The sequence below is a fragment of the Anser brachyrhynchus genome (assembly GCF_964034855.1).
Source record: "Anser brachyrhynchus genome assembly, chromosome: 23".
NCBI classification, from domain to species: domain Eukaryota; kingdom Metazoa; phylum Chordata; class Aves; order Anseriformes; family Anatidae; genus Anser; species Anser brachyrhynchus.
Genome location: NC_137716.1, coordinates 3,850,510 through 3,865,041, shown reverse-complemented (window position 1 = coordinate 3,865,041; position 14,532 = coordinate 3,850,510). Strand labels below are relative to the sequence as shown.

At 72.3% G+C, this 14,532-nt stretch overlaps 1 protein-coding gene across 1 annotated transcript; it reads left to right on the top strand.

Annotated features, from left to right (window-relative positions):
- Positions 1 to 802: 802 nt before the first annotated feature.
- On the top strand, positions 803 to 13,055 carry LOC308182021 (single-stranded DNA-binding protein 4-like). The gene is given in 21 exon segments (XM_080565996.1): positions 803 to 954; positions 957 to 993; positions 1,948 to 1,999; positions 2,001 to 2,021; positions 2,151 to 2,212; positions 3,135 to 3,219; positions 8,169 to 8,237; positions 8,239 to 8,259; positions 8,728 to 8,811; positions 8,947 to 9,006; positions 9,126 to 9,195; positions 9,317 to 9,387; positions 10,543 to 10,610; positions 10,772 to 10,817; positions 10,922 to 10,957; positions 11,065 to 11,119; positions 11,237 to 11,307; positions 11,422 to 11,500; positions 11,781 to 11,809; positions 12,517 to 12,618; positions 12,938 to 13,055. Coding segments are annotated over 21 exon segments (1,164 nt in total). The 5' UTR covers positions 803 to 938; the 3' UTR covers positions 12,968 to 13,055.
- The last annotated feature ends 1,477 nt before the right edge of the window (positions 13,056 to 14,532 follow it).

Below are 14,532 nucleotides of genomic sequence, written 5' to 3'. Positions count from 1 at the left end.
GCCCCTTTCCCCCACTCGTGTCCATGTCCCCCTTTTTCTCCATGTCCCCCCCCCCTCGTGTTCGTGTCCCCCCACTCGTGTCCGTGTTCCCCCTCGTCTCCATGTCCCCCCGTCGGATCCATGTCCCCCCACTCATGTCCACCGCCTTGTGTCCCCCCACTTGCATCCGTGTCCCCCCACTCGTGTCCGCATCCCCCCTTATCTCCACATCCCTACTCGTGCCCGTGTCCCCCCATGTCTCCATGTCCCCCCCACTCGTGTCTATGTCGCCCCCATATCCATGTCCCCCACTCGTGCCTGTGTCCCCCCATGTCCCCCCCCATATCCATGTCCCCCACTCGTGCCTGTGTCCCCCCATGTCCCCCCCCCATATCCATGTCCCCCACTCGTGCCCGTGTCCCCCCATGTCTCCATGTCCCCAACGTATCCATGTCCCCCCACTCGTGTCTATGTCCCCCCCCATATCCATGTCCCCCACTCGTGCCCGTGTCCCCCCATGTCCCCATGTCCCCCCCCCGTATCCACGTCCCCCCACTCGCGCCCGCTCCCCCTTCCCCTCGCTCCCCTCCCCCCCAAATCCCCCCCCCCCCTACCTCTGGTCCCCCCCCACCCCCCAACCATCGCCCCTTTAAGACCCCCCTCCTAGGCGTGGCCTCACCCCCCCCCCCACCCGCGGGGGGGCGTGCAGTCCGCCTGGCCGGAACAGCCGCGGGAGGGGCGGGGCCGGGCCGGGCGCGGGGCGGGGCGGCGGGGGGGGGGCGCGCGCGGGGACCCCCGGCCCAGGCGCGGCGGTTTCAAGGCCCCCCGCGGGCGCGGGCGCGGGGCGCGGGGCCGGAGCCGGAGCCGCAGCCGCGGGGGCCCCGGTGGCGGTGGCGGTGGCCCCGGATGGCGGCGGGGAGCCGCTGCCCGTGACAGGTGGAGCCGCGCCGCGCCCCAGCATGTACGGCAAGGGCAAGGCTCCGGCGTGCCCTCGGACGGCCAGGCCCGGGAGAAGTGAGTGGGGGGGGGGGGGAGGAGGAGGAGGAGGAAGGGGGGGGGAGGAAGGAGGAGGAGGGGGGGGGGGGGCGCCGCGGAAGTTTGCCGGGGGTTCCGAGCGGGGCGCCGGGGGGCGGGGGCGGGCGGACAGCGGCGCCCCGCCCCGCTCCCTGCCGCGGGGATGGCCCCGGGGCTGAGCGCGGGGGACCCCCCCAGCCCCCCCCCCCCCCCACCCGGGTGTCCCCCCCCCCAGGTGTCCCCTCCACCCACCCCCCCCCCCGGTGTCCCCCACCCCCGGTCCCGGCCCTGACACCCCCGGGGTGTCCCCCCCACCACCGTGTCCCCGCGCGGTGCTTCGCGGGTGGGGGGCACCGGGAGGGGTTGGGGGGGTGGGGGGGGGGGTCGGGGGGGCACCCCCCGGTCGGTGCCTTCAGGCCCTGCTGGGGCACCCGAGGCCGTCCCGCGTCCCGGCCCGGCTGCGTGGGGACGGGGGGGGGGAGCGGGCACGGTGTCACCGGGGGGGGGCTCGGTGTCACCGTGGGGGGGGGCTCGGTGTCCACCCACGGGACGCTCGGTGTCACCCTTGGGGGGGGGGGGGGGGGCGCTCGGTGTCACCCGTGGGACCCGCACCTTTCCCCCAGGGTGGGCTCCGGCCAACAGGGGGGGGGCCCCGCGTGCAGGCAGCAGCAGCCCCCCCTCGCTCGTTAACTCTCCGTTTAATTACAGCCCCCCCCCAACCCTAATTCCTCCCCCCCCCATGTCCCCCCCCCCCCAGTGTCACTCCCAGGGGCTTCGTCCCCATCGCACCCCCGAGGCTCGTGGCCGGGGGGTGGCAGCGGCACGTGGGGGCACCGCTTCTGCCCCCATGACCCCCCCCCGGGTGGTGTCCCCGTGCCCCCCCCCACCCCCGGGTGCCCCCCCCCGGGTGCTGTCCCCGTGCCCCCCCCCGGTGACGTCCCCGTGTCCCTGCAGGCTGGCGCTCTACGTCTACGAGTACCTGCTGCACGTGGGCGCCCAGAAATCCCGCCCAGACCTTCCTGTCCGAGGTAAGACCCCCCCCCCCCCAAGCCTGGGGGGGGGCACACACACGCACATCTGGGAGCCCCCCCCCGGCAGTGTGTGACCCCCCCACTCCTTGTCCCCGTCCCCCCCCCCTTGTCCCCGTCCCCGCGCAGATCCGATGGGAGAAGAACATCACGCTGGGCGAGCCGCCGGGCTTCCTGCACTCCTGGTGGTGGTAAGTGGGGGCTGACCCCCCCCCCCGGGACCCCCCCCCCCCGGTTCTCCCCCCCCCTGTCCCCCCCCCCACCCCATAAAGCCCAGCCCCGGCCCCTCCAGCTGGATCCAATTTGGCCGGCCCCGAAAAAAAAAAATAGCAGGGAGAGAGAGGCTGCGGGGAGGGGGGGGATAAAAGGGGGGGGGGACAGATCCTGCCCCCCCCCGGGGGGGGGATGCTCTGGGTTGGGGTGGGGGGGGGCACGGGCACCCCCGGGGGGGTCGCAGGGTGCTGGTGCCCAGGAGCCGGCTGTTTGCAATAAACCCCGGGATTTATAGCGGCACTGGGGTGGGGGGGGGACAGGCAGACAGCCCCCCCCCCGGGGGGGGGCTTCCAACCCCATAAAACCGCCTCCCCCCCCCCCAAAAAAACTGGGGGGCTCCGGGCTCCGACACGGCACACGGGGCCCCCCCGTGGGCTCCTCTGTCCCCGTTGGGCCACGGTGTGGTGGTGGTGGTGGTGGTGGGGAATAATGGGGGGGGGGGTGTTTTTTTTTTGGGGGGGGGGGCAGGCAGCGGGGGCCCCCCCCAGCCCTCCCCGGGATGCTGCAGCCCTGATGTAAAGCCCCAGGAATTTGGGGCTGCGGCCGCCGCTCGGAGCGACCGTTTCCAGGGCAAACACTGGAGCCGGGGGGGGGGCCTCGCGTTCCTCTTGGGGGGGGGGGACACACACTTTTTTTAGGGGGGGGGGGTCCCATCCTGCCCCCCCCATCCCACCCCACGCCGGTGCCGTGCAGCACCCCGATGCCCGCGCCCCCCTCCCCGGCAGCACCGGGATGCTCGCCCAATTTTGGGGGGCTGGAAGGGGGGGGGGGGCACGGGGATATTTTAGGGGGGGGGGCCCCTGATTTTTTTTTTTTTTGTGCCCCCCCCCCGTCTCACAGCGTCTTCTGGGACCTGTACTGCGCCGCCCCCGACCGCCGCGAGACGTGTGAGCACTCGAGCGAGGCCAAAGCCTTCCACGACTACGTGAGTCCGCCCGGGACTTTATTGGGGGGGGGGGGGGGGCACACACAGGGACGGGACCCCCCCCCCCAAATTGGGGACCCCCCCCCCCCACCTTGGGGGGGTGCCTTGGGGACACCGGGGGGGGGGCGGCGGTGCGGTGCCGAGCCCGCCGGCGCGCTGGGGGTTAAGGCGGTGCCGTGCCAGCCCCGGCAGCGCGGCGCTGACCTATTTTGCGCGGCGCCGGGAGGGGTAATCCCGGGGGACCGGCTGTGACCCCCCCCCCGGGACCCCCCCCCCGTGCTGAGCCCAGCCCCCGGGTGCCACCCCCCCCCCCCCCATCCCGTGCCACCCTCCCGCTGATCCCCGCGGGGACGGCGCCGGGGTGACCCCAATGGGGCGAGCATCCCTATAGGGGCAGCGGGGGCACGGGGTGGGGGGGGGGGATTTGGGGTTGCCCCCCCCCCCCCCCCAAAGCGATCCGTGGGGACATCTGGGGAGCAGCTCCCCCCCCCTTAATGCGTCGTGGGCACAGTGGCCTTGTCGGGGTCCCCGTGGAGTGTCCCCTGTCCCCACGGGGGGGTGGCGCTGGGTGTCCCCCCCCCCCCCCCATCCATCCCTGTTCCGTGTTGGCACGGGGTGGGGGTGGGGGCGGTGGATTAATTAGCGGTGTGCAATTAACAGCGGGACCTGGAGGGGTGCGGGGGGGTGCGGGGTCCTGCGGGATCTGGGGTCCCAAGGGATGCGGGGTGCTGCGGGGGTGCGTGGCACCAGGAGGGTGCGGGGTCCTGCGGGGTCGGTGGTCCCGCGGGGTGCGGGATCCTGCGGGGGATCCTGCGGGGGATCCTGCGGGATCCTGCGGGATCCGCGCTGCCGAGGGGTGCGGGATGCTGTGGGGTGAGGGATGCAGGAAGCCCCCCCGGGGTGCGGGACGCCCTGCGGGGTACGGGACGCCCCGCGGGGGGCGGGAAGCCCCCTGGGATTTCGGGTGCCCCATGGGGCACGGGGCACCCGCAGGCGCAGAGCCCTTCACGCCCCCCCCCCCCCTTTGCAATCCAGGGGTGCTCAGCACCCCCCCCCGCACCCCATTCCCAGGCCGCCCAGCACCCCGAGCTCACGGGGGGGGGGGTTATTTGGGGGGGGGGGGGTTGGGGGTTATTTGGGGTGGGGGGGTTTGGGGTTATCCACGCGCCGCGGGGCTGCCCGGGGGGGGCGCGTGTGCGTCGCACGCGGGTTTGCCTGCAGCCACCCCCAGCGGTGCTGGCGCGGGGGCTGCCGGGGCTGCAGGCAGCAGCGGGGGGCCCCCCCCCCTCACCCTGTGTGTGTGTCCCCCCCCCTCACAGCGTGCCCCCCCCCGGCGCCGCGCCGTGCCGGAATTAATGAGGCCGGCGGTGCGGTGCCGCCGAGGACGCGGTGCCGCCGAGGACGCGGCGCGGGTCAGGCCCCGTTGCCATGGCACTGCTGCCTCGCGCGGGGGGGGGCCGGGGGGGGACCCCCGGGGGTGGGGGGGGGACGAGCCCCACCCCCAAAAAATCCCCCCCCCCACACCCATGGGGCTCAGCCCCAGGGGACCCCCGGCGTGCGCCCCTGTGGGGCGCAGCGGGGGGCTTGCCAGCGCCGTGGCACCAAGTGGGGGGGGGGGCTCCCACCTTTCCCCTGGGTGCTGCTTGGCTGTGTGCCCCCCCCCACCACCGGTGCATGCTCAGGGACCCCCCCCCGACCCCCCCCTCCCCGCCACCCCCAGTGCCACCGTGGGTGACCCCGCGTCTCCGTGGGGATGCGCGACGGCAGCGCCGACCCCAAAGGTAGCAGGGTTATGGGGGGGGGGGGGGGGGGGCAGCACTGTGGGGGTCCCCCAGCCCAGCTCGGGGCCTGCTGCCCCCCCCCCATGGCTGTGCCCCCCCCCCATTTTCTCCCTCCTGACCTTGGTGCCTGCAGGAGGAGCCGAAAACTCCCCAACCTGTTGCCATGGCAACTCCTGCTTTGCATCACCGGGCTGGGAGCGAGGGGGGGGCTGGGGGGGGGGGGGGGGCCCGATCCTGCCCCCCACCGTGGGCTGGGGGGGTGTGGGGGGGGGCAGCGACGCCCCCGCCTCGGGCTGGAGGTCGGGCACCACTGACCTGCGTGGGGACGGGACCCGGCGCCCCAAAACGGGGGGCTGGGGGTGCACCCTGACCCTGGGGGGGGGGTGGGGGGGGGGGTCCCCAGGAGGGGTTGGGGATTGTGCCCCCCCCCCCCCTCAGGCAGAGCTGCCACCCGCACCCTTTGCCCCCCCGGGGCACCCTGGGGTGGGGGGGGGGTGGGGGGGGACACGGATGGCACCAGGACAGAGCCCTGGTGGGGACCCCCCGGTGCGGGTGGGCTGGGGGGGGGGGCGAGGGCGGGTGGGCGCCGTGGTGGGGCCGCTGTCAGGGCCGGGGGGGGCACCGGGGGGTACGGGGTCGGTGGTGGGTGCTGGGGGGGGGGGGCTCCGTAACGGGTACGGGGGGGGGGGGGGGTGCTCCGTAAGGGGTCCAGTGGGGGGCTCCAACTGGGCACTGTGGTGGGCTCCGTGGGGGGCACCGTGGGGGCTCCGGGGGGGGCTCGGTGGGGGGCTCCGTGGGGGGGCTCCGTGGGGGGCACCGTGGGGGGGCTCCGGGGGGGCTCCGTGGGGGGCTTGGCGCTGGTTCTGTGCTGGGCACCGCGGTGGGCTGCGGGACGGGGCCGGCGGTGGGTCCTGGGATGGGTGCTGGGCTCCGTGCTCGGAGCTGTGCCGGGCTCCCTGGGGGGGCTCCAGGAGGGCCCCCCCCCCGGTGCTGGGCCCCACGGGGGGGACCCCCCGGCGCTGGGCTCCCCGTTGGGCGCTGCGAGAGCCACCCCACGGACCCCCCCCCCCTCCCTCCTTGGGACCTGAGCTGAGCACCCAAGGGTCTCCCCTATGGGCGCCCCACCACGCACCCTGCACCCCCCCAACCAGCCCCTCCCGAGGCCCCCCCAGCCCTGGGGGTGCTCCAGGACCCCCCCCCCCTCCTACCCCCAACCTCCTCCCGGCAAACGAGGGCCGGGGGGGGTCCTGGGGGGGGGGGTTCGTCGGGGGCCGAGGGGTTAACGGGAGGAATGCGCGGGGGGCTGCGGGGCGCTGGGGAGGCGCTTCCAGGGGGGGGCTGCGGCTGCTGGCCCCCCGGCGCTGTTGGTTTTGGCCGCCCCGCACAGACCCGCCATTGTCTCACAAATGATTTGTGCATGGCTGCAAAGTGAGTTCAGCTGGGCCCGGCCCCGTCCTGCGCCTGATAAACCGGGGGGGGGGGACGGGGGGGGGGACGGGCACCGACCCCACTGCGCCCGCGGCCCTACGGCGAGGCCACGGGGGGGGTCCCGTGGGGCAGGGACCCCCGGCTGGGCCTCTGCCCGCCGTGACCCCTGCTGGGGGGGGGGGCTGTGTGTGCCGGGGGGGGGCTGTGTGTGCCGGGGGGGCCTGGGCACGCGGTGTCACCCGTGGGCTTGGCGGGACCCGTGTGCCAGGTGTCACCCGTGGCCTCGGTGCCACCCGTGACCCTGGCCGGCGCGGTGGCACCGGGCATCGCCCGTGTCCTCGGCGTGCCCCGTGTGCCACACGCTGCCCCCCCCCTGCCCGCTGTGACCCCCCCCGTTTGTGGTGTGACCCCACAGACGTCCGACCCCGCGTGCCAAGTGTCACCCCGGAACCCGGTGTCACCCCCGCACCCGGTGTCACCCCGCACCCGGTGTCACCCCGCACCCGGTGTCACCCCCGTGCCTGGTGTCACCCCCGCACCCGGTGTCACCCCCGCGCCCCGGTGTCACCCCGCACCCGGTGTCACCCCCGTGCCTGGTGTCACCCCGCACCCGGTGTCACCCCCGCGCCCGGTGTCACCCCCGCACCCGGTGTCACCCCTGCACCCGGTGTCACCCCGCACCCGATGTCACCCCCACACCCGGTGTCACCCCGCGCCCGGTGTCACCCAGGCTCCAGCTGTGACCCCCCCCCCGCACCACACCCAGACGCCACCACCCCAACCCATGTCCCCCCCCCTCCAGCAGCACCCATGGGGGCCCCCGACCAGCCCGCTGCCCGCGGTGACGTTGGTGGCATCGGGGGGGGGGGGGGGGGGGCAGGGACATCCCAGGGTCACAGCAGGGCCCCCCCCCAGCTGCCCCTCGCCGCGACGTGCCTGGAGCAGGATGGGGGGGGGGCACACGGTGACCGTGCCCCACCGGTGCCAACAGGGGGCTGTGCCCCCCCCCCCATCTCCCGGCACTGGGGGCCCCATGGAGGCCCCCGCCGGCTCCCCAGCGCGGAGGGGCAGCGCCAGGCCCCCCCCCCCACCCCCCCCCCCCTCCCCCTTCTCCTCCTCCCCTCCAAATTGAAACCAGTTGTGGCAGAGACAGCGCGAGGGGCCGAGCCGGAAAGCCAGCGCATTCCTCCCCGTTTAATAGCTCCCCTCGGACCCGGGCCGGCAGGCGAGAGGGGCCAGGGCCCCCCGCCCGTTCCCCCCCCCCAGCCCCCGGGCCCAACCAGCCCCCCCGGGACCCCCCCGAGGCCCCCCCGGAGCCCCCAGGGCAGGGAGCGCCCCGGTTCTCCCCGCGCTGCCCTCTTGCTCGCGCGCTTGACCCCAGCAGCTCCTGGCTCGGGGGGGGGGGGGGGGACAGGAGGCGGGGGGGGGACACCCGGTGGTCCTGGGGCTGGTGGCAGATGGGACAGCTTTGGGGGGGGGGGGGAGACGGCAGCTTTGCCCCGGTGCCCCCCAGCCCAGCCCCACTCCCCCCGGTGCCAAACGGCACGGATGGGCCAGGGGCGGCTTTGTGGGGTGCAGCTGGGGGGGGTGGCTGGGGGCGGCCACCTGCACACCGTGGGGGGGGGGTGGTGGCACCGGGGGGGGGTTGGTGACATGGAGGGGGGTTGGTGACATTTGGGGGAGGGGGGCCAGGATGCGGCCCCCCCCCCCCGCGGTGCTGAGCTCTCCCTTTTCCCGCAGAGCGCGGCGGCGGCGCCCAGCCCGGTGATGGGGAACCTGCCCCCCAGCGACGGCATGGCGGGGGGGGCCCATGCCCCCCGGCTTCTTCCAGGTAACCCCCCCCCGCCTCGGGGTGCCGCTTTTTGGGGGGGGGGGAGCGCTGGGGGGGGGGTGGGGGGAACGACATATGCCTGGGCTGCTTGTGCGTGCACGAGCATGCGCGTGTGCATGGGTGTGCAAGGGTGGGGGGGTGTGCATGCATGGGGGGGGCATGCGCGGAGCACCGTGCACAGGGGGGGGTGCACACGTGTCCTGCAGACCCCCCCCCGTGAGCTGTGGGCGTGCAAGGCCACGTGTGCACACGTGTGAGCGCACGCACGCCGTGCACCTTGCCCGCGCCGTGCACGTCTCCTGCGCGCTCCTTTGGGAAGGGGGGCACGGGCCGGGGCCCCCCCACGCTGCAGCCCAGACCCCCCCCCCCCGCCCCAATCCCCCCCCCGCCCATCCAGGGGGTGTGTGCGCATTGGGGGGACCCCCCCAGCCCCCCCCAGCCCCGTAACCCTTTCTGTTTCTCTCGAAGGCGCCGCCGGGCTCGCAGCCGTCGCCGCACGCCCAACCTCCGCCCCACAACCCCGCCGCCCCCATGATGGGGCCGCACGCCCAGGTAAGGCTGGGGTGCCCCCCCTGCCCCCCCCCCCCGGCCCGCAGCAGCGCCCCGGCCCCCCCCCCGTGCCCTCCCCCCCCCCCGACACCCGCAGCCCCCCTCCCCGCCTCACCGCTCTGCTCCCCTCTCTCGCAGCCGTTCATGTCCCCCCGCTACCCCGGCGGCCCCCGGCCCGCGCTCCGGATGCCGAACCAGGTGAGGTGCCCCCCCCCCCCCCCCCCCAAATCGGTGCAGACCCCTCCCCATCTGACCCCCCCCACACCCCATCTGACCCCCCCCCACTATCTGACCCCCTCCATTTCCCCCCCCCGCAGCCCCCCGTGGGTGTCCCCGGCTCCCAGCCGCTGCTGCCCAACGCCATGGACCCGGCCGCGCGGTCGCAGGGTGAGTGGGGGCTCCGGGCCCCCCCCCCCCAAAGCACCGGGGGGGTCCTGTCCCCCCCCCCCCCAAAAAAAACAGTGCCGGGGGTCCCCCCAGGCTCACCCCCCTCCCTCGTTCTGTGCAGGGCATCCCAACATGGGGGGCCCGATGCAGCGCATGAACCCCCCCCGGGGCATGGCCGGCATGGCGCCCCAGGTGAGCGGGGCTGGGATTGGGGTTGGGGTTGGGGATGGGATTGGGGTTGGGGTTGGGATGGGATTGGGATGGGATTGGGGTGGGGTGGGGAATGGGATTGGGGTTGGGGTTGGGATGGGATTGGGATTGGGGTTGGGATGGGATTGGGGTTGGGGTTGGGATGGGATTGGGGTGGGGATGGGGTTGGGGTTGGGATGGGGATGGGATGGGATGGGGATGGGAATGGGATGGGATTGGGGTTGGGATGGGATTGGGAATGGGATGGGATTGGGGTTGGGGTTGGGATGGGGTTGGGGTTGGGATGGGATTGGGAATGGGATGGGATTGGGAATGGGATGGGGATGGGATTGGGGTTGGGGTTGGGGTTGGGGTTGGGGTTGGGATGGGGATGGGATGGGATGGGGATGGGATTGGGGTTGGGATGGGATTGGGAATGGGATGGGGATGGGGTTGGGATGGGGAATGGGATGGGGTTGGGCATGGAATGGGCATGGGATGGGGATGGGAATGGGTTTGGGACAGGGGATGGAGAATGGGATGGGACTGAGATGGGAATGGGGACGGGGATGGGATGGGGAATGGGATAGGGTGGAACGGGGTTGGGATTGGGATGGGATGGGGAATGGGATGGGATTGGGGTGGGAGTGGGGATGGGCATGGGAATAGGGATGGGATGGGGAATGGGGATGGGATGGGAATGGAAATGGGGACAGGGACAGGGAGATGGACTGGGTTGGAGGCAGGGATAGGGATGGGGGATGAGGATGGGGATGAAGATGGGAAGGGGATGGGGAAGGGACGGGGGAGGAGGATGGCATTGGGGATGGGAATGGGGATGGGGCCCAGGAAGGGGGACAGGGAGACAGGGACAGGAATGGGGATGGGGAAGGGGACGGGGATGGGGCTGAGGACGAGGCTGGGGATGAGGACGAGGATGAGGATGAAGGCTGGGATGGGGACGGGGATGGGGACAGGGCCGGTGAGGATGGAGCTGGGAACAGGGCCAGAGGCGTGGGTATTTTGGGTACAGACATGGAGACGGGGATGGGAACGGGGCCGTTGAGGGGGATGGGGACGGGGCTGGTGCGGACGGGGTTCGGGACAGGGCTGGGTGGGGGTCCCGGCCCCCTCTCAGCCCCCCCCCTTTCCCCGCAGACCTACGGCAGCGGGATGCGGCCCCCCCCCAGCTCGCTGGCCGGCCCCGGCATGCCCGCCATGAACATGTAAGGGTCTGCGTGCCCCGGCCCCCCCCCGGCTCCCTTGGGGGCCAGGCATGGATGGGGGGGGGGGGGGATTTTTTTGGGGCGGGGGGGGGGGGGGCACAGGGATGGGGGCAGCAGAGCTGAGCCCCCCCCCCCCCCCACCTCCCACCGTTCCCTTCCAGGGGTCCCGGCGGCCGCGGGCCGTGGCCGAACCCCAACGCCAACTCCGTAAGTATGGGGAGGGGGCTCTTGGGGGGGGGGGGGGGGGGAATAAGGGGAGGGGGCTGTGCCCCCCCCCCATGCTGACCCTTCTCTCACCCCCCCCCCCACAGATTGCCTACTCCTCCTCGTCCCCCGGGAACTACGTGGTGAGTACCGGGGAGGCTCGGGGCTGGGGGGGGGCTGCTCTGCTTGCACCCCCCCCGTGCCCCCCCCCTCTGATCCTCCCCCCCCCCCCCATTCCTGTGTCCCCCAGGGCCCCCCCGGGGGCGGCGGCCCCCCCGGCACCCCCATCATGCCCAGCCCCGGAGGTGAGTGTCGGTGGGGTTGGGGTGGGGGGTGGGGGGGACACACGGGGGGGGGGTCGGAGGCACCACACACATTGCCCCCCCCCCATAAATCCCCCCCCCTCCCCGTGCTCCCCGCAGACTCCACCAACTCCAGCGAGAACATGTACACCATGATGAACCCCATCGGCCCGGCGGGGAACCGGCCGAACGTGAGTGCCTGGGGGGGGGGTGGTGTCCGTGGGGGGGGGCACACGACCCCCAGGGGTGCCCCCACCCCACCCCGCCTGCTCTCACCCCCCCCCCCAATTTTGCTTCCCTTGCAGTTCCCGATGGGGCCGGGGCCGGAGGGGCCCATGGGCGGCATGAGCGCGATGGAGCCGCATCACATGAACGGCTCCTTAGGTGGGTACCCCCCCACCCCCCAAAAAAAAAATAATTGCCCCCCCCACCGCCCCCAAAAGCCGAGGTCCTGGCGGTGCCCCCCCCCCCGGCGGAGCAGCACCGCAGCGGCCGCATCCTGCGGTCCGTGAGCTCCATCTGGGGGCTGCCGGGCACCGTGCAGGGCCCCCGGCACCTCGGGGACGTGGGGGGGGGGGACACACAATGGGGGGGGTTTTGGGGAGGGGGGGGGCACAGGCAGGGGGTGGGGGTGCCGCTAACGGCGCCGCCGTCGCCCTTGCAGGCTCTGGGGACATGGACGGGCTGCCAAAGGTGAGTGCGGAGAGCCCCGGCCCCGTGCACGGGGGGGGGGACCCTGGCACCAGGACCCCCCCCCCCTCAGTGCACTGGGACCCCCAAAGCACCAGGGACCCCCATGGACTGAGCCCCCCCCATATACCAGCACCCCCATGACCCCGTGCACCACTGGGGACTCCCCCCCCCCCATTAACTGGGACCCCCGTGCACTGACCCCCCCCATGGACTGAGCCCCCCCCATATACCAGCACCCCCATGACCCCGTGCACCACTGGGGACTCCCCCCCACATTAACTGGGACCCCCGTGCACTGACCCCCCCCATGCACTGAGCCCCCCCCCATACACCAGCACCCCCATGACCCCGTGCACCACTGGGGACCCCCCCCCACATTAACTGGGACCCCCGTGCACTGACCCCCCCCCATGGCCTGAGCCCCCCCCCCATACACCAGCACCCCATGACCCCGTGTACCACTGGGGACCCCCCCCCCCCATTAACTGGGACCCCCGTGCACTGACCCCCCCCCCCAATGCAGAGCCCCCCCCATGCACTGAGCCCCCCCCCATGCGCACTGACCCCCCCCCCATGCAACACCCCATGCACAGAGGCCACCCCTTTACACCCCCCCATGCACCATCACCCTGTGCATTGCCCCCCCCATCCCCCCCCCACGTCCCCCCCCCCCCCACTAACCCTTATTTATTTCCCCCCCCCCGCAGAGCTCTCCCAGTAACCTGGCGGGGCTGAGCAACCCCCCCGGCACCCCGCGGGACGACGCCGAGATGGGCAGCAATTTCCTAAACCCCTTCCAAAGCGACAGCGTAAGGGACCCGGCGGGCACCCCCGGGGCAACCCGGGGGGGCAAACGGCGAGGGAGGGGGGCCCGGGGGGGTCGGGGCTGCCGGGGGGGACGGGGCACCTGCAGAGCTCCGACCGACCCGGGGCGGACCCCCCCGGTGCCGGCGGGGGTCCGGCCGTGGCAGAGCATCCCGGAGGCGTGAGGACGGGGGGGGGGTGCCCTCCGACGCCTCCCGCAGCACCTAACCGAGCACCTTGCTGCCGTGACCCCCCCCCCAAAAAATTTCGGTCGGGCCCCCCCCCCCGGCCCCGCTAACCCTCCGGTGTCTCCGCTCTCTCTAGTACTCGCCCAGCATGACAATGAGCGTGTGAGCCCAGCGCCCGACGCCGGCCGAGAACCCGACGCCCCCCGCGGTGCCAAAAAAAACACAAAAAAAACCTGTATTTAATACACACACCCCCGAAAAAAAAAAATAAGGAAAAAAAAAAAAAAAAAAAACACCCAGCTCCCCCCCCCCCCAAAAAAAAACGCAAAAAAAAAAGCAAAAAAATAATAATAATAATAATTAGCATCAGCAGCATCGGCGTGCGCGCCCAGGTGCCCCCCCCCAGCCCCCCCGGCTCGGGCAGGGACCACCCCAGCGCCTGGACCCCCCCCCAGCACCCTGGGGGGGGGGGGCACCCTGGGGGGGGGGGGGGGGGGAGGAGGTGGCAGGAGGGAGCCACCGTGGGGTGGGTTTGGCCCCAACCCCCCCCCATTAGCCCCCTCCTGCTCCTTTAACCCCCCCCCCAGGACCATTGGGGGGGGGGAATTGGGGATAGGTATTTATTTTGGGGGGGGGTTGCCGTGCTGTGTGCCCCCCCCCCAAAAAAAAAAGGGCATGCTGCCCAGCTGGGGCACATGCGCTTGATTGCAATTAGCTGAGATGCTAATTAGCAATGTCATTTCGCCCCCCCCCCCCGTCTTATTAAAGGGGGGGGGCAGCCAAATGCTGGCCCTGCCATAGCCCCAGGGGGATATTGGGGGGGGGGGGGGGGGGGCGTACCGCCAGCACAGCCCCCCCCAGCTGGGTGAGGCACCCCCAAACCAGGCTTGGGGGGGGGGGGGGAGTGCAAGCCATTACCCCCCCCCCCCCATGGAGCATCTCCCCCCCCCCCCCAGCACTCTATAGGGCAGGCCCCAGTGCAGAGCAACCCCCCCTGCCCCCCCCCCCAAATTTCCCCCCCCCCTTCGGTAACAAACCAGCCCCGGGGGGGGGCTCCTGGCCCCCAGCCCCGTCTGCGTGCTCAGCCAGCACTGTGATCTTCCTGCCCCCCCACCCCACCCCCGAGCGCCAGAGCGGGGCCCCCCCCCCTCACCTTCCCCCCCCCCCCCCCCCCCCAAGGGACCACTTTAAAAAAAAAACACTTTAATATGAAGGATTTCGTTTTTCTCCTTTTCCTCCTCTTTTATAACAGAAAGGACCTCAGCCCCCCCCCCCCCCCCCCCCCCATTGCCCCCCCCGCCCCATCCATCCGCCGCGCACCCCGGCCCCCTCCCCTGTACAGCCCCGTGCCGGGGGGGGGGGGGCCCCGCCGTGTCCCCCCCCTGCGTCGGGCAGAGAGCGGGGGGGGGCAGATCATCCCCCCCCCCGGCCCCGTAGTCGTTGTGTAGGGAGAGCGCGTCCCTTCTTTCTAGTCCCGAGTCTTATCGAAACGAAAACGGGGAAAAAAAAAAAAAAAAAAAAAGAAAAAAAAATCATAAAAGAAAAAAAAAATCATTAAAAAAAAAAACGGAAAAAAAATATACCGGAAAAAAAAAAATCCCCAAAAAATAATTAAAAAAAAAAAGGAAAAAAAAAAAAAAAACCAACAACCAACCCTGCATCAATAAATGTAATTTGATTTTTTTCAGAAGGCGGCGTTTGGCTCTTGCTTGGCCCCGAGGGGGGGGCGGG